General features: G+C 59.5%; 1 protein-coding gene across 12 annotated transcripts in view; it reads left to right on the plus strand.

Annotated features, from left to right (window-relative positions):
- The window catches only part of LOC138643272 (plectin-like), a 554,763-nt gene that overhangs the window by 515,818 nt on the left and 20,671 nt on the right, over positions 1-18,274 (plus strand). For all 12 annotated transcript variants that reach the window (XM_069732195.1, XM_069732204.1, XM_069732200.1 and 9 more), the window contains 16 exons: positions 2,995-3,088; positions 3,212-3,366; positions 3,497-3,809; positions 3,932-4,006; positions 4,106-4,267; positions 4,994-5,098; positions 6,031-6,126; positions 6,466-6,591; positions 6,714-6,866; positions 11,676-11,830; positions 11,903-12,029; positions 12,104-12,287; positions 12,377-12,534; positions 15,102-15,280; positions 15,374-15,512; positions 16,748-17,104. In XM_069732195.1, the coding sequence (XP_069588296.1) occupies positions 2,995-3,088; positions 3,212-3,366; positions 3,497-3,809; positions 3,932-4,006; positions 4,106-4,267; positions 4,994-5,098; positions 6,031-6,126; positions 6,466-6,591; positions 6,714-6,866; positions 11,676-11,830; positions 11,903-12,029; positions 12,104-12,287; positions 12,377-12,534; positions 15,102-15,280; positions 15,374-15,512; positions 16,748-17,104 (2,578 nt within the window). The remainder of the gene's footprint in view (positions 1-2,994; positions 3,089-3,211; positions 3,367-3,496; positions 3,810-3,931; positions 4,007-4,105; positions 4,268-4,993; positions 5,099-6,030; positions 6,127-6,465; positions 6,592-6,713; positions 6,867-11,675; positions 11,831-11,902; positions 12,030-12,103; positions 12,288-12,376; positions 12,535-15,101; positions 15,281-15,373; positions 15,513-16,747; positions 17,105-18,274) is intronic.

Consider the following 18,274-nt stretch of genomic DNA (forward strand, 5'->3'; position numbering starts at 1 on the left):
CAGCGGAAGTGGCGCCTGCAGAGCATTGTGACAGACTCCGGCTGTGCTGCAGCTGTGGTAGCACTGATGTCTGCTCTGCTGCGCAGCTGTGGGACGCTGGGCGGGAGATCTTCTGTACTACAGGGCATTAGTGTGGGGTGAGGCTGAGACATCAGGACACCCGTCCTCCGCTCTGTGCCAGCACTCAGATCGTCTGCCCCTCAGGTCACAAGCTTAGTGACAATGCTGAATTGGGGGCATGAGGAGGACTGGGACGCCTAACAGCAGAGACGGACTCCTGGTACTGGCTGGTCTCCCAGGGTATACCTGGTACTGGCTGCTCTCCCAGGGTATACCTGGTACTGGCTGCTCTCCCAGGGTATACCTAGTACTGGCTGGTCCCCCAGGGTATACCTAGTACTGGCTGCTCTCCCAGGGTATACCTAGTACTGGCTGGTCTCCCGGGGTATACCTAGTACTGGCTGGTCTCCCGGGGTATACCTAGTACTGGCTGGTCCCCCAGGGTATACCTAGTACTGGCTGGTCCCCCAGGGTATACCTAGTACTGGCTGCTCTCCCAGGGTATACCTGGTACTGGCTGGTCTCCCGGGGTATACCTAGTACTGGCTGCTCTCCCAGGGTATACCTAGTACTGGCTGGTCTCCCAGGGTATACCTGGTACTGGCTGCTCTCCCAGGGTATACCTGGTACTGGCTGCTCTCCCAGGGTATACCTAGTACTGGCTGGTCTCCCGGGGTATACCTAGTACTGGCTGGTCTCCCAGGGTATACCTGGTACTGGCTGCTCTCCCAGGGTATACCTGGTACTGGCTGCTCTCCCAGGGTATACCTAGTACTGGCTGGTCCCCCAGGGTATACCTAGTACTGGCTGGTCCCCCAGGGTATACCTAGTACTGGCTGGTCCCTTGTGGTATGCCTAGTACTGGCTGGTCTCCCAGGGTATACCTAGTACTGGCTGGTCTCCCGGGGTATACCTAGTACTGGCTGGTCTCCCGGGGTATACCTAGTACTGGCTGGTCCCCCAGGGTATACCTAGTACTGGCTGGTCCCTTGTGGTATGCCTAGTACTGGCTGGTCTCCCAGGGTATACCTAGTACTGGCTGGTCCCCCGGGTATACTTGGTACTGGCTGGTCCCCCAGGGTATACCTAGTACTGGCAGGTTCCCCAGGGTATACCTGGTACTGGCTGGTCTCCCGTTGTTTACCTGGTACTGGCTGGTCACCCGGGGTATACCTGGTACTGGCTGGTCACCCGGGGTATACCTAGTACTGGCTGGTCCACTGCGGTATACCTAGTACTGACTGGTCCCTTGCGGTATACCTAGTACTGGCTGGTCCCTTGTGGTATACCTAGTACTGGCTGGTCACCCGGGGTATACCTGGTACTGGCTGGCACTTCATGGAATACCAGATACGTGCTTGCACCCTGGGATACACCTGATACTGGTGGGCACCCTGGGGCTCTGTCAGTAGGGGGTGCACACCAGAAAACCTTCCATAAATGGATCCCTGGACCTCTTGTATTGGTGGGCGCCCAAGAGACATTGGTGCAGTGTCTGATCGGGATGACTGCAGGATGCATGATGTGATGTCTGCGGGGGCGCCAGCGGAGACTCCTCTCAGTGGCCGAGGGGGGAGTCCTCTCAGTGGCCGAGGGGGGAGTCCTCTCAGTGGCCGAGGGGGGAGTCCTCTCAGTGGCCGAGGGGGGAGTCCTCTCAGTGGCCGAGGGGGGAGTCCTCACAGTGGTCGAGGGGGGAGTCCTCTCAGTGGCCGAGGGGGGAGTCCTCTCAGTGGCCGAGGGGGGAGTCCTCTCAGTGGCCGAGGGGGGAGTCCTCTCAGTGGCCGAGGGGGGAGTCCTCTCAGTGGCCGAGGGGGGAGTCCTCTCAGTGGTCGCGGGGGACTCCTTTCAGTGGCCGCGGGGGACCCCTCTGTGGCTGCGAGGCACTCCTCTCAGTGGCCGCGGGGGTCTCCTCTCAGTGGTCGCGAGGGTCTCCTTTCAGTGGGCGCGGGGTCTCCTCTCAGTGGCCGCGGGGGTCTCCTCTCAATGGCCGCGGGGGTCTCCTCTCTGGCCGTCGGGGACTCCTCTCAGTGGACGCGGCGGACCCCTATCAGTGGCTGCGGGCGATGCGCCTCTGTGGCCGCTGGTGACTCCTCTCTGTGGCTGCGGGGGTATCCTCTCTGTGGCTGCGGGGGTCTCCTCTCTGTGGCTGCGGGGGTCTCCTCTCTGTGACTGCGGGGGACTCCTCTCTGTGGCTGCAGGGGACTCCTCTCTGTGGCTGCGGGGGACTCCTCTCTGTGGCTGCAGGGGACTCCTCTCTGTGGCTGCGGGGGACTCCTCTCTGTGGCCGTGGGGGATGCCCCACTGTGGCTGCGGGGGACTCCTCTCTGTGGCCGCGGGGTTCGCCCCTCTGTGGTCTCAAGTGACTTCTCTCTGTGGACTCCTCTCTGTGGCCGCGGGGGACTCCTCTCTGTGGCCGCGGGGGACTCCTCTCTGTGGCCACGGGGGACTCCTCTCTGTGGCTGCGGGGGACTCCTCTCTGTGGCTGCGGTGGACTCCTTTCGGGGGACTCTTCTCTGTGGCTGCGGGGGACTCCTATCGGGGGACTCCTCTCTGTGGCTGCGGAGGACTCCTCTCGGGGGACTCCTCTCTGTGGCCGCGGGGCACTCCTCTCTGTGGCATGCGGGGGACTCCTCTCGGGGGACTCCTCTCTGTGGCATGCGGGGGACTCCTCTCGGACTCCTCTCTGTGGCATGCGGGGGACTCCTCTCGGACTCCTCTCTGTGGCTGCGGGGGACTCCTCAGGGACTCCTCTCTGTGGCTGCGGGGGACTCCTCTCGGGGGACTCCTCTCTGTGGCTGCGGGGGACTCCTCAGGGACTCCTCTCTGTGGCTGCGGGGGACTCCTCTCGGGGGACTCCTCTCTGTGGCCGCGGGGGACGCCCCTCCGTACATATGCAGATGCCAGGGCTCCGCTGTCATTTGTCTCTCTTCACAGGTTGGAGCGTCTGCAGAGAATCGTCAGCAAGCTGCAGATGGAGTCCGGACTGTGCGAGGAGCAGCTGAACCAGGCGGACGCCTTACTGCAGACGGTGAGTGCCGGCTGCCACTGCAGAGGAAAGTTCCAGCATTTCTCATTCTCCAGTGACTCGGGTGATGCAGTAACTAAGGGGGCTTGCTGTTGCCGTTGGTGCTAATGACCTCTGTCTTTCCAGAATATCCGCCTCCTGAATGCTGGAAAGCCGCTTCAGCGGGCCGCAGACATCGAGCGGGACCTGGACAAGGCTGACTCCATGATCCGGATACTCTTCAACGATGTGCAGGCACTTAAGGATGGACGCCATCCGCAGGGCGAGCAGATGTATCGCAGGTATCCCGCAGACCAGGGTGGAGGGACTTCTGGAGGAGTGTGTGCTCAGAGATGACGGGTGTGACATCAGATGCGTCGGGCGGAGCGACAGACGGCCCGCAGGTCTCATTCTAGATGTTTGTGTTATCAGAGTCTACCGCCTCCACGAGCGCCTGGTCGCCATCCGCACCGAGTACAACCTGCGGATAAAGTCTGGAGCCTCCCAGGTCATCACCCAGGTCACCCACGTGACGCAGCAGTCTGTCCGCCAAGACGTGGATGAGGTCACCCTGCGCTACCTTCAGGATCTGCTCGGCTGGGTGGAAGAGAACCAGAAACGCATCAATTCGGCAGAGTGGGGCTCCGACCTCCCCAGCGTAGAGTCGCAGCTCGGCAGTCACCGCGGCCTGCACCAGTCCATCAACGAGTTCCGATCAAAGATTGAACGAGCGCGGGCTGACGAGGTGACTGTCCTCACGATGGTGACCCCAAATGTTTCCACGGGTGGGGGGTGATGTAGGAAATAAGCATGAGACTCCACAAACATTGCCTCTTATATAATGTCTGACATGTCTTCTGTGTCCAGGCTCACATGTCAGGGACGCGGGGAAACTATCAGGAATATCTGGGAAAACTGGATTTACTATATGCCAAGCTGCTGGTGAGTCCTCGGGGCTGTATGTGGTGGTCACAGGCAACTGCTCGCCATCACCTGCCATATGATTCTTCATGGTAATTGAGGGTTTCCATCTCTTTCCAGAACTCCTCCAAGGCCAGACTGCGAAACCTGGAAAGCCTCCACGCGTTTGTGGCTGCTGCAACCAAAGAGCTCATGTGGCTGAACGATAAGGAAGAGGAAGAAGTGAACTTCGACTGGAGCGACCGTAACACCAACATGACCAGCAAAAAAGACAACTACTCCGTAAGGAAGGGTCCAGGAGATTAGGGGCATTCAGGAGATGAGGGCACATTTGGCAGGTGGAAAGCAAGGTCTGGGAGATGAGGAGACATTCAGGAGATGGAGTGAAAGGTCCACGAGGTGAGGGGACATTTGAGAGATGGAACAAAGGGTCCAGGAGATGAGGGGATGTTCAGGAGATGGAGTGAAGGGTCCAGGAGATGAGGGGATGTTTAGGAGATGGAGTGAAGGGTCCAGGAGATGAGGGGACATTTGGGAGATGGAACAAAGGGTCCAGGAGATGAGGGGATGTTCAGGAGATGGAGTGAAAGGTCCAGGAGATGAGGGGATGTTGAGGAGAAGAGGGGACCTTCAGGAGGTGAAGCATAGGGTCTGAGTAATAGGAGGAACTATAAAATAATTGACTGTGAATAATGGAGATGAGATAATGGTCAAACAGATGAGGACAAGGATAGAGATTAGCTTCTTGGGGTTATTTCCACGTTAAGGGGAGTCGCATGTGAGGACCTAATATGTGTCCCAATAATGGACGTCACATTCAGGTTCACTAAGGAGATGGAGGGTCCTGGAGCGAGCAGGAGCGGCGGGTCTGTGGGGAATGGTATAGAAGAGCAGATAAGATCAGATGTGCTCTGGGGGAGGGCAGAAAATTCTGGGGTGAGACCGGTTTTGGAGAATCCCACCTGAGACATTCTCTCGCCCACCTCACACTCACCTCTCTCTCTGCAGGGTTTAATGCGGGAGCTTGAACTGAAGGAAAAAAAGATAAAGGAAATTCAGAGTACGGGCGACCGACTTCTCCGAGAAGATCATCCTGGTAAATCTACAGTGGAGGTGAGGACGTGTCTTTGGCCAACAGATGTGGCTCCTTCTGAGGTCCATGGTTTATGGGACATGATAAGATGGGGGAACAATGTGGGGACATGTCCTGATACAACGTGATGTGGCCCAGTGCGGGACACGGCGTGGGACGCGACCCAATGCAGGGCATGGCGTGGGACACTGCACAATGTGGGGCACGGCGTGGGATGCGGCTCAATGCAGGGCGCAGCGTGGGACACTGCACAATGTGGGGCGCAGCGTGGGATGCGACACAATGTAGGGCGCAGCATGGGATGCAGCACAATGCAGGGCGCAGCATGGGACACTGCACAATGCAGGGCGCAGCGTGGGACACTGCACAATGTGGGGCGCAGCGTGGGATGCGACACAATGTGGGGCGCAGCGTGGGATGCGACACAATGTGGGGCGCAGCGTGGGATGCGACACAATGTAGGGTGCAGCATGGGATGCGGCACAATGCAGGGCGCAGCGTGGGACACTGCACAATGTGGGGCACGGCGTGGGATGCGGCTCAATGCAGGGCACAGCGTGGGACACTGCACAATGCAGGGCGCAGCGTGGGACACAGCACAATGCAGGGCGCAGCGTGGGACACTGCACAATGCAGGGCGCAGCGTGGGACACAGCACAATGCAGGGCGCAGCGTGGGACTCAGCACAATGCAGGGCGCAGCGTGGGACACTGCACAATGCAGGGCGCAGCATAGGACACAGCACAATGCGGGGCGCAGCATGGGATGCGGCACAATGCAGGGCGCAGCGTGGGACACTGCACAATGCAGGGCGCAGCATGGGATGCGGCACAATGCAGGGCACAGCGTGGGACACTGCACAATGTGGGGCACGGCGTGGGACATTGAACGGTGTGGGGCGCAGCACAGTGTGAGACACCTGGATGACCGCTGCTCCCACTCTCTCCGCCAGGCTTTCCAGGCTGCGCTGCAGACACAGTGGAGTTGGATGCTTCAGCTCTGCTGCTGTATCGAGGCTCACCTGAAGGAGAACACGGCCTACTTCCAGGTAGGACACCTGGAGAATGTGACGCTGTGGCTGCGGAGGCTGTGTACAGCGGAGGCTGTGGCTGTGGAGGCTGTGTACAGCGGAGGCTGTGGCTGTGACTGGAGGCTATGGCTGTGGAGGCTGTGACTGGAGGCTGTGGCTGCAGAGGCTGTGGCTGCGGAGGCTGTAGCTGTGGAGGCTGACTGTGGAGGCTGTGGCTGCGGAAGCTGACTGTGGTGACTGGCTGTGGAGGCTGTGACTGGCTGTGGAGGCAGTGTACAGCGGAGGCTGTGACTGTGGAGGCTGTGGCTGCAGAGGCTGGTACAGCAGAGGCTCATGTTTTCCCTTCTACTTGGACAGTTCTTTGCGGATATTAAGGAGTCGGAGGAACATCTCCGGAAGCTTCAGGAGAACATGCGCAGGAAGTACACGTGTGACCGCTCCATCACTGTCACCCGGCTGGAGGACCTGGTGCAGGACATCATGGTAAGTGCCTCCACCTGCCAGGAGAATACTGCACCCCGCTGTCCCCCCGGCATCTGGGCATGTGACGTGATGCCGGGTGGAGTGGTCACAATGAGCCGCTGTGACACCAGTGTCTCCCACAGGATGAGAAGGAGCAGCTGACCGAGTACAAGGGGCAAATCTCCGGCCTCAGCAAGCGGGCGAAGACCATCGTGCAGCTGAAGCCTCGCAACCCGGCCAATCCCCCCAAAGGGCAGCAGCCGGTGCAGGCCGTGTGTGACTACAAGCAGATGGAGGTAAGGACGGCCATGGCTCCAGGACTACTGGGGCCCCACTGGTGAGTTATGGGGGCACCACAGCTACCCAGCCATGACACCACTCTGCCTCTTATATACCCACACACTTGGCTTTTGGCATGGGCAGAAAAGTTGCATGTCTGTGTAAATGTGGAGGAGACTCTGTGATCACAGACCCCGTGTCCCTGGGGTGGGGGGCGCGTGAATGTGGAGGAGACCCTGTGTGACCACAGACCCTTCTGTCCCTGAGGTGGGGGGCGCGTGAATGTGGAGGAGACCCTGTGTGACCACAGACCCTTCTGTCCCTGGGGTGGGGGGCGCGTGACTGTGGAGGAGACCCTGTGTGACCACAGACCCTCGTGTCCCTGGGGTGGGGGGGCGCGTGAATGTGGAGGAGACCCCGTGTGACCACAGACCCTCGTGTCCCTGGGGTGGGGGGCGCATGAATGTGGAGGAGACCCCGTGTGACCACAGACCCTCGTGTCCCTGGGGTGGGGGGCGCGTGAATGTGGAGGAGACCCCGTGTGACCACAGACCCTCGTGTCCCTGGGGTGGGGGGCGCGTGACTGTGGAGGAGACTCCGTGTGACCACAGACCCCCGTGTCCCTGGGGTGGGGGGCGCGTGACTGTGGAGGAGACTCCGTGTGACCACAGACCCCCGTGTCCCTGGGGTGGGGGGCGTGTGAATGTGGAGGAGACCCTGTGTGACCACAGACCCCGTATCCCTGGGGTGGGGGGCGCGTGAATGTGGAGGAGACCCCGTGTGACCACAGACCTTCGTGTCCCTGGGGTGGGGGGCGCGTGACTGTGGAGGAGACTCCGTGTGACCACAGACCTTCGTGTCCCTAGGATGGGGGGCGCGTGAATGTGGAGGAGATCCTGTGTGACCACAGACCCTCGTGTCCCTGGGGTGGGGGGCGCGTGAATGTGGAGGAGATCCTGTGTGTCCACAGACCCTCGTGTCCTTGGGGTGGGGGGCGCGTGAATGTGGAGGAGACCCTGTGTGACCACAGACCCCCGTGTCCCTGGGGTGGGGGGCGCGTGAATGTGGAGGAGACCCTGTGTGACCACAGACCCTCGTGTCCCTGGGGTGGGGGGCGCGTGAATGTGGAGGAGACCCTGTGTGACCACAGACCCCGTATCCCTGGGGTGGGGAGCACGTGACTGTGGAGGAGATCCTGTGTGTCCACAGACCCTCGTGTCCCTGGGGTGGGGGGCGCGTGACTGTGGAGGAGACCCTGTGTGTCCACAGACCCTCGTGTCCCTGGGGTGGGGGGCGCGTGACTGTGGAGGAGACCCTGTGTGTCCACAGACCCTCGTGTCCCTGGGGTGGGGGGCGCGTGACTGTGGAGGAGACCCTGTGTGTCCACAGACCCTCGTGTCCCTGGGGTGGGGGGCGCGTGACTGTGGAGGAGATCCTGTGTGACCACAGACCCTCGTGTCTCTGGGGTGGGGAGCACGTGAATGTGGAGGAGACCCTGTGTGACCACAGACCCTCGTGTCCCTGGGGTGGGGGGCGCGTGACTGTGGAGGAGACCCTGTGTGTCCACAGACCCTCGTGTCCCTGGGGTGGGGGGCGCGTGACTGTGGAGGAGACCCTGTGTGTCCACAGACCCTCGTGTCCCTGGGGTGGGGGGCGCGTGACTGTGGAGGAGACTCTGTGTGTCCACAGACCCTCGTGTCCCTGGGGTGGGGGGCGCGTGACTGTGGAGGAGATCCTGTGTGTCCACAGACCCTCGTGTCCCTGGGGTGGGGAGCGCGTGAATGTGGAGGAGACCCTGTGTGTCCACAGACCCTCGTGTCCCTGGGGTGGGGGGCGCGTGACTGTGGAGGAGACCCTGTGTGTCCACAGACCCTCGTGTCCCTGGGGTGGGGGGCGCGTGACTGTGGAGGAGATCCTGTGTGACCACAGACCCTCGTGTCTCTGGGGTGGGGAGCACGTGAATGTGGAGGAGACCCTGTGTGACCACAGACCCTCGTGTCCCTGGGGTGGGGGGCGCGTGACTGTGGAGGAGACCCTGTGTGTCCACAGACCCTCGTGTCCCTGGGGTGGGGGGCGCGTGACTGTGGAGGAGACCCTGTGTGTCCACAGACCCTCGTGTCCCTGGGGTGGGGGGCGCGTGACTGTGGAGGAGACTCTGTGTGTCCACAGACCCTCGTGTCCCTGGGGTGGGGGGCGCGTGACTGTGGAGGAGATCCTGTGTGTCCACAGACCCTCGTGTCCCTGGGGTGGGGAGCGCGTGAATGTGGAGGAGACCCTGTGTGACCACAGACCCTCGTGTCCCTGGGGTGGGGAGCGCGTGAATGTGGAGGAGACCCTGTGTGACCACAGACCCTCGTGTCCCTGGGGTGGGGGGCACGTGAATGTGGAGGAGACCCTGTGTGACCACAGACCCTCGTGTCCCTGGGGTGGGGGGCACGTGACTGTGGAGGAGATCCTGTGTGACCACAGACCCTCGTGTCCCTGGGGTGGGGGGCGCGTGACTGTGGAGGAGACCCTGTGTGTTCACAGACACTCGTGTCCCTGGGGTGGGGAGCGCGTGACTGTGGAGGAGACCCTGTGTGACCACAGACCCTCGTGTCCCTGGGGTGGGGGGCACGTGACTGTGGAGGAGACCCTGTGTGACCACAGACCCTCGTGTCCCTGGGGTGGGGAGCACGTGACTGTGGAGGAGATCCTGTGTGACCACAGACCCTCGTGTCCCTGGGGTGGGGGGCGCGTGACTGTGGAGGAGATCCTGTGTGTCCACAGACCCTCGTGTCCCTGGGGTGGGGAGCACGTGAATGTGGAGGAGACCCTGTGTGACCACAGACCCTCGTGTCCCTGGGGTGGGGGGCGCGTGACTGTGGAGGAGATCCTGTGTGACCACAGACCCTCGTGTCCCTGGGGTGGGGGGCGCGTGACTGTGGAGGAGACCCTGTGTGTTCACAGACACTCGTGTCCCTGGGGTGGGGAGCACGTGACTGTGGAGGAGACCCTGTGTGACCACAGACCCTCGTGTCCCTGGGGTGGGGGGCACGTGACTGTGGAGGAGATCCTGTGTGTCCACAGACCCTCGTGTCCCTGGGGTGGGGGGCACGTGACTGTGGAGGAGACCCTGTGTGACCACAGACCCTCGTGTCCCTGGGGTGGGGAGCACGTGAATGTGGAGGAGACCCTGTGTGACCACAGACCCTCGTGTCCCTGGGGTGGGGGGCGCGTGACTGTGGAGGAGATCCTGTGTGACCACAGACCCTCGTGTCCCTGGGGTGGGGGGCGCGTGACTGTGGAGGAGACCCTGTGTGTTCACAGACACTCGTGTCCCTGGGGTGGGGAGCGCGTGACTGTGGAGGAGACCCTGTGTGACCACAGACCCTCGTGTCCCTGGGGTGGGGGGCACGTGACTGTGGAGGAGACCCTGTGTGACCACAGACCCTCGTGTCCCTGGGGTGGGGAGCACGTGACTGTGGAGGAGATCCTGTGTGACCACAGACCCTCGTGTCCCTGGGGTGGGGAGCACGTGACTGTGGAGGAGACCCTGTGTGACCACAGACCCTCGTGTCCCTGGGGTGGGGAGCACGTGACTGTGGAGGAGACTCTGTGTGTCCACAGACCCTCGTGTCCCTGGGGTGGGGGGCACGTGACTGTGGAGGAGATCCTGTGTGACCACAGACCCTCGTGTCCCTGGGGTGGGGGGCGCGTGACTGTGGAGGAGATCCTGTGTGTCCACAGACCCTCGTGTCCCTGGGGTGGGGAGCACGTGAATGTGGAGGAGACCCTGTGTGTCCACAGACCCTCGTGTCCCTGGGGTGGGGGGGCGCGTGACTGTGGAGGAGATCCTGTGTGTCCACAGACCCTCGTGTCCCTGGGGTGGGGGGCGCGTGACTGTGGAGGAGATCCTGTGTGTCCACAGACCCTCGTGTCCCTGGGGTGGGGAGCACGTGAATGTGGAGGAGACCCTGTGTGTCCACAGACCCTCGTGTCCCTGGGGTGGGGAGCACGTGACTGTGGAGGAGACCCTGTGTGACCACAGACCCTCGTGTCCCTGGGGTGGGGGGCGCGTGACTGTGGAGGAGACCCTGTGTGTCCACAGACCCTCGTGTCCCTGGGGTGGGGAGCACGTGACTGTGGAGGAGACCCTGTGTGTCCACAGACCCTCGTGTCCCTGGGGTGGGGAGCACGTGAATGTGGAGGAGACCCTGTGTGACCACAGACCCTCGTGTCCCTGGGGTGGGGGGCGCGTGACTGTGGAACCGATCTGCTATGTGGGTGAAGCCGGTTGCGTGTCCTGCAGATAAAGAGCGCACACATCCAGTGTGGATAATGTCCTGGAGTGTGGCAGAGAGCGTGCGCCCATGTGACAACCCACCGTGACCGGTGGCCTCGGGTTAACCCCTTCATCACCAGGCTGAGTAATGTGGTGCCCTAATAGAATGGTGCGGTGAGCAGCGCCCTCTAGTGGTGGCTGCACGCTCTGCCGCTGTCCGAATACCAGACATGAGCCGCACGCAGCAGATAATGGTGCTGGAGGGTGACAACGTGACCTCTCCCTCCTGACATCCGCCCTTTGGTGCTACGCGCCCCCTGTCCTTTTACCGTTCTGAGTAAGTAGAGCCGCTGCAGTTGCGTCACAATGTGTCGGTGTAGCAGATGAAGGATTTCCGCCTCAGAGCCGTGGACTCCGGGGGGGATACGTGATTGACCCTTGCTCTGTTCAGGGGGCTGCCATGGAGGAAAGGACCCCAGACTGGTACACTGTAACAAACTAAGGCTGCTGCTGCTGTGTTCAGCTCCAGGGATGCCAGTTTAACCCTTTGGTTTCCTTGCAGATCACGATACATAAAGGCGACGAGTGTCTGCTGGTTAACAATGCTCAGCCGGACAAGTGGAAGGTGCTGAACACGGGGGGCAGCGAGTCGGTGGTGCCGTCCGTCTGCTTCGTCGTCCCCCCACCCAACAAGGAGGCGCTGGACGCTGCCAGCAGGTGATGGCGCGGCCCGTCCCCGGTAGGGCGCTGTGTCGGGCGTGTGCTCATTGTGTTGTTTTTTTTCGGCAGGCTGGAGAGCGGCCACCAGAGCCTGCTCACCCTGTGGCAGCGTCTGCACATCGACCTGAAGAGCCTCCTGTCCTACCAGTACCTGCTGCGCGACATTCAGCTCATCCAGTCCTGGACGCTGCTCACGGTCAGTCTGCGCGCTCCCGTCACATCCTCTGCGCTCCTCGCCCCTGTGCACACTGACGTCTCCATCCCCTGCAGTTCCGGAGCATGACGTCCGAGGAGTATAAGCTGGTGCTCAGAAACCTGGAGCTCCATTACCAGGACTTCATGCGCGACAGCCAGGACTCGCAGAACTTCCACCCGGACGACCGCATGAACATCGAGAGAGAGTACAGCTCCTGCAGCCAGAAGTACGAGAGCCTGCTGCGCAGCCTGGAGAGAGGTGAGCGGGGCAGGAGCCGCGGGACCGTGGCCACGAGCGAGGGGGGCTCGGCCGCTCTCATGACGTGTGTGTGTGACACTGTGTTTCAGGAGAGCAGGATGAGAGCTCGTGTAAGAACTACATCTCCCAGCTGAAGAACATCCAGCTGCAGCTCGACGGCTGTGAGGCCCGCACCGTCAGCAAGATCCGCAGCCCCCTGGACAAAGACCCCATCAAGGAATGTTCCCAGAGGATCGGAGACCAGCAGGTGGGCCCCCGACTATGCTGCAGCAAGGACCCCACATGTACCTTCAGTATCGGCAAACGGAGGAGGGACTCTGAGGGGACAGGTTCCTGGGTGGAGCAGGGTGGTCTGCAGGGAATAGGAACATGTGGTGAGGAGGACAGAAGGGTCCTGGGTGGGAGCAGGGTGGTCTGGAGGGAATAGGATGATGTAGTGAGGAGGACAGAAGGGTCCTGGGTGGGGGCAGGGTGGTCTGGAGGGAATAGGATGATGTAGTGAGGAGGACAGAAGGGTCCTGGGTGGGAGCAGGGTGGTCTGCAGGGAATAGGATGATGTGGTGAGGAGGACAAAAGGTTCCTGGGTGGGAGCAGGGTGGTCTGGAGGGAATAGAATGATGTGGTGAGGAGGACAGAAGGGTCCTGGGTGGGAGCAGGGTGGTCTGCAGGGAATAGGAACATGTGTGAGGAGGACAGAAGGTTCCTGGGTGGGAGCAGGGTGGTCTGCAGGGAATAGGAACATGTGTGAGGAGGACAGAAGGTTCCTGGGTGGGAGCAGGGTGGTCTGCAGGGAATAGGAACATGTGGTGAGGAGGACAGAAGGGTCCTGGGTGGGAGCAGGGTGGTCTGGAGGGAATAGAATGATGTGGTGAGGAGGACAGAAGGGTCCTGGGTGGGAGCAGGGTGGTCTGCAGGGAATAGGAACATTTGGTGAAGAGGACAGATGGGTCCTGGGTGGGAGCAGGGTGGTCTGCAGGGAATAGGAACATGTGGTGAGGACCGAAGGGTCCTGGGTGGTCTGCAGGGAATAGGATGATGTGAGGAGGACAGAAGGGTCCTGGGTGGGAGCAGGGTGGTCTGCAGGGAATAGGATGATGTGAGGAGGACAGAAGGGTCCTGGGTGGGGGCAGGGTGGTCTGCAGGGAATAGGATGATGTAGTGAGGAGGACAGAAGGGTCCTGGGTGGGAGCAGGGTGGTCTGCAGGGAATAGGAACATGTGGTGAGGACCGAAGGGTCCTGGGTGGTCTGCAGGGAATAGGATGATGTGAGGAGGACAGAAGGGTCCTGGGTGGGAGCAGGGTGGTCTGCAGGGAATAGGATGATGTGAGGAGGACAGAAGGGTCCTGGGTGGGAGCAGGGTGGTCTGCAGGGAATAGGATGATGTGAGGAAGACAGAAGGTTCCTGGGTGGGAGCAGGGTGGTCTGGAGGGAATAGGATGATGTGGTGAGGAGGACAGAAGGGTCCTGGGTGGGAGCAGGGTGGTCTGGAGGGAATAGGAACATGTGGTGAGGAGGACAGAAGGGTCCTGGGTGGGAGCAGGGTGGTCTAGTGATGAGGACAGAAGGGTCCTGGGTGGGAGCAGGGTGGTCTGGAGGGAATAGGAACATGTGGTGTGAAGGACAGAAGGGTCCTGGGTGGAAGCAGGGTGGTCTGGAGGGAATAGGATGAGGTAGTGATGAGGACAGAAGTGTCCTGGGTGGGAGCAGGGTGGTCTGGAGGGAATAGGAACATGTGGTGTGAAGGACAGAAGGGTCCTGGGTGGAAGCAGGGTGGTCTGGAGGGAATAGGATGAGGTAGTGATGAGGACAGAAGGGTCCTGGGTGGGAGCAGGGTGGTCTGGAGGGAATAGGAACATGTGGTGAGGAGGACAGAAGGGTCCTGGGTGGGAGCAGGGTGGTCTGGAGGGAATAGGAACATGTGGTAAGGAGGACAGAAGGGTCCTGGGTGGGAGCAGGGTGGTCTGGAGGGAATAGGATGAGGTAGTGATGAGGACAGAAGGGTCCTGGGTGGGAGCTGGGTGGTCTGGAGGGAATAGGAACATGTGGTGTGAAGGACAGAAGGGTCCTGGGTGGAAGCAGGGTGGTCTGGAGGGAATAGGATGAGGTAGTGATGAGGACAGAAGGGTCCTGGGTGGGAGCAGGGTGGTCTGGAAGGAGCAGGATGATGTGGTTTGGAGGACAGAAGGGTCCTGGGTGGGAGCAGGGTGGTCTGGAGGGAATAGGAACATGTGGTGAGGAGGACAGAAGGGTCCTGGGTGGGAGCAGGGTGGTCTGGAGGGAATAGGATGAGGTAGTGATGAGGACAGAAGGGTCCTGGGTGGGAGCAGGGTGGTCTGGAGGGAATAGGAACATGTGGTGTGAAGGACAGAAGGGTCCTGGGTGGAAGCAGGGTGGGCTGCAGGGAATAGAAACGTGTGGAGGACAGAAGGGTCCTGGGTGGGGGCAGGGTGGTCTGGTGGGACAGATTGGTGGGGTGAAAAGGACAGTAGAGTCTGGGGGGACGGTCAGCTGGGGGTGTATAGAATGGTTTGAGGGGATGGTGGTGGGTTGTGGAGTATAGAGGGGTCTGGGGGACAGGACGGTGGGCTGTGGAGTATAGAGGGGTCTGGGAGGACAGGGTGGTTGGGACGCAGAGGCCGGGGGTCTGGCAGTGGCGCTCCCCTCTCTATGGGGAACACTTGTGTACTCGTCCAGTGTATGGGGGTCGTCTCTGGAGCTGCCGGCCTTCTGGGGGATGTCCGCCTGTAGAGTAGGGACCGCCATAAGGATCGGTCTGTGGTTTTTCTGCTTTTGACTTTCTTCTATCTTCTCAGCAAATTCACTTTGAACTGGAGACCATTCAGAAGAATCTGGACAAGGTGAGCGAGAAGACGAGGAAGATCCTGAGCCAGCCCGACCTGGGGGCGTCCGCACCGCTCCTGAGATCTGAGCATGAAATCACCCTGCAGAAGATGGACCAAGTCTACAGCCTGTCCTCCATCTACCTGGATAAGTACGTGACCCCCTGCTGTGTGGAGGAGCAGAGCATACACCACCTCTCAGGATGGATCTGAAGAAGTTCACAAGTTGACCCTTTGTCTTCCAGACTAAAGACGATAAACCTGGTGATCCGAAACACACAGGGAGCCGAGGAGGTGGTGAAGATGTATGAAGATCAGCTGAAGGAAGTTCACACTGTACCTGCTGACCTGAAGGAGCTGGAGAACAGCAAGACAGACCTGAAGGTACCGTCAGACCACCTGGTGTGGAGCAGATGGGGCGGGAATTGTCCTCAAGTGAAGATGAGACATTATGTTTGATATTATTGTGTGTGCAGTGTCAGGGTGCGGCGTTGCACAGCCAAGAGGTGAGAGCTCAGCGTTGCACAGCTTTGTGGTGTGAAGGTGCAGTGTTGCACAAAGTTGTGGTGTGAGGGTGCAGTGTTGCACAGTGTTGGGGTGTAAGAATGCAGCGTTGCACAGCGTTGTGGTGTCAGTGTTCAGCATTGTGGTGTGGGGGTGCTGTGTTGTGGTGTGAAGGTGCAGCGTTGCAAAGCATTATGTGAGGGTGCAGCGTTGTGGTGTGAAGGTGCAACGGTGTTGTGTGGGGGTGTAGCGTTGTTGTGTGGGGGTACAGCGTTGTGGTGTGAAGGTGCAGCGTTGTGTGGGGGTACAGCGTTGTGTGGGGGTGCAGTGTTTTGGTGGTACAGCGTTGTGTGAAGGTGCATCGTTGCAAAGCATTATGTGAAGGTGCAGTGTTGTGTGGGGGTGCAGCGTTGTTGTGTGGGGTTACAGCTTTGATGTGAAGGTGTAGCGTTGTGTGGGTGCAGCATTGCACAGCGTTGTGGTTTGGGCGTGTAGCGTTGCACAGCGTTGTGGTTTGGGCACAGCATTGTGGTGTGAGGGTGCAGAGTTGCACAGTGTCGGGGTGTAAGGGTGCAGCGTTGCACAGCATTGTGGTGTGAGGGTGCAGTGTTGTGGTTTGGGCGTGTAGCGTTGCACAGCGTTGTGGTATGAGGGTGCAGCGTTGCACAGCGTTGTTGTGAGAGGGTGCAGCGTTGTGGTTTGGGCGTGTAGTGTTGTACAGCATTGTGGTTTGAGGGTGTAGCGTTGTGGTTTGGGCGTGCAGCATTGCACAGCGTTAGTGTGTGATGGTGCAGCGTTGTGGTTTGGGCGTGCAGCGTTGCACAGCGTTGGTGTGTGAGGGTGCAGCGTTGTGGTTTGGGCATGCAGCGTTGCACAGCTTTGTGGTGTGAGGGTGCAGTGTTGTGGTTTGTGCGTACAGCGTTGCACAACGTTGTGGTGTGAGGGTGCAGCGTTGTGGTTTGGGCTTGCAGCGTTGCACAGCGTTGTGGTGTGAGGGTGCAGCGTTGTGGTGTGAGGGTGCAGCGTTGCACAGTGTTGTGGTGTGAGGGTGCAGCGTTGCAGTGTCGGTGTTGCACAGCCGTGCTCTCCCTCACCCGCTGACTTCTGTTCTGCAGCGGATGCGTGGGCAGGTGCAGGGGCACCAGCCTCTGTTCAGCGGTCTGGAGAGTGACCTCGGCAAGGCGCGGGAGGTGAGTGAGCAGATGCTGCGCGCACACAGTGAGCGGGATGTGGACCTGGAGAGATACAGAGAGAAGGTGCAGCAGCTGCTGGAGCGCTGGCAGGCCATCGTCCTACAGATAGACCTGAGGCAGCGGGAACTGGAGCAGCTGGGCAAACAGCTCCGCTACTACAGGGAGAGCTACGAGTGGCTGATCCGCTGGATCCAGGATGCCAAGCAGCGGCAGGAAAAGATCCAGTCTGTGCCCATCACCGACAGCAGAACTGTGAAGGAGCAGCTGCAGGAGGAGAAGGTACGGAGGGAGGCGGGAGGGAGCTGCTGCTGTCTCTGCAGTGCGCTCTGATGGGGGCGGGTCTCGGAGAGGAGCGCGGCCGCTGCTGCTCCTTATTAGAGCTGAATGAGGTCACCTGACCATGAGCTGACTCCGCCCCAAGAGGCCGTAATAAGAAGTCTGTTACCTCCTGTCACGGATCCCTTCTCCGTGGTGTCACTTATTCGTCACGTGCCTGCTCTCACACGTGACTTGGGGTTGTGCCTGCAAGGGTTAATCTCCCCACTCTCAGTCCAGCATTCAACCTCTGTCCTATGCTGTAATGGGAGCATAAATCACACACCGACCCAGGCTACACACCCGCTCATACGCGCTGCCACCACTCATCGAATACACGGGCGATGAGTCCCGGAACTAATAGTACTAATAAAAATATGTTTATCACTCATAAGGCTCACACACCTTTTGGCTATGGATTCTTTAGAACATTCAAGGTTCAACTTGTTAAAGTTTTATACTTTAATAGCAAAAAGTTCAATGCTTACAATAAGAAAAAGGTATAAAAATATGATAATAAAAAGACATACAACTTATGGAAACAATGTCAAAATAAACACGATAAACTTACAGAAATCATCTAACTGGTAGTCTGCTTTCTGCTCCCTGAGGGGGGGTGAATGTAGTTGTGGAACACATCAGCTTCTCAGGCTGCCCTCACATGTGAACACAATTCTCTGTCTGCAGCCTAAATTTATAACTTTGGTCTGAGGTCAGGTTTCTAGACCGGCCCCTCAGGCCAATATCATAACTGCTGCCTGTTTGATTGGGCCACGGCCGCGCCCTCAATGAATATATTATTCTCTCTTGTGGAGAGGTTCTCAGGGATAGATTACCTCAGGCCGCAATTTAGCATCTCCCCTCCAAGACCTCAGAGGTGTCAAGTGTTCCTTTGTTCTTGGCCATAGCCCTAGCTAGACCTCCTGGTGAGATCTGGAGACAGAAGTTCTACTATCCCCAAGGAAGTACCTATTAACACCTAGGTGCGACTTGCCCTCAGGACAGATGTTACATTATCACTGGTCACACATATAACCCTAGACATGTCACTACACATATATATATATATATATATATATATATATATATATATATATACATATATATATATATATATATATATATATATATATA

The sequence above is a fragment of the Ranitomeya imitator genome, chromosome 6, assembly GCF_032444005.1.
Source record: "Ranitomeya imitator isolate aRanImi1 chromosome 6, aRanImi1.pri, whole genome shotgun sequence".
NCBI lineage: Eukaryota > Metazoa > Chordata > Amphibia > Anura > Dendrobatidae > Ranitomeya > Ranitomeya imitator.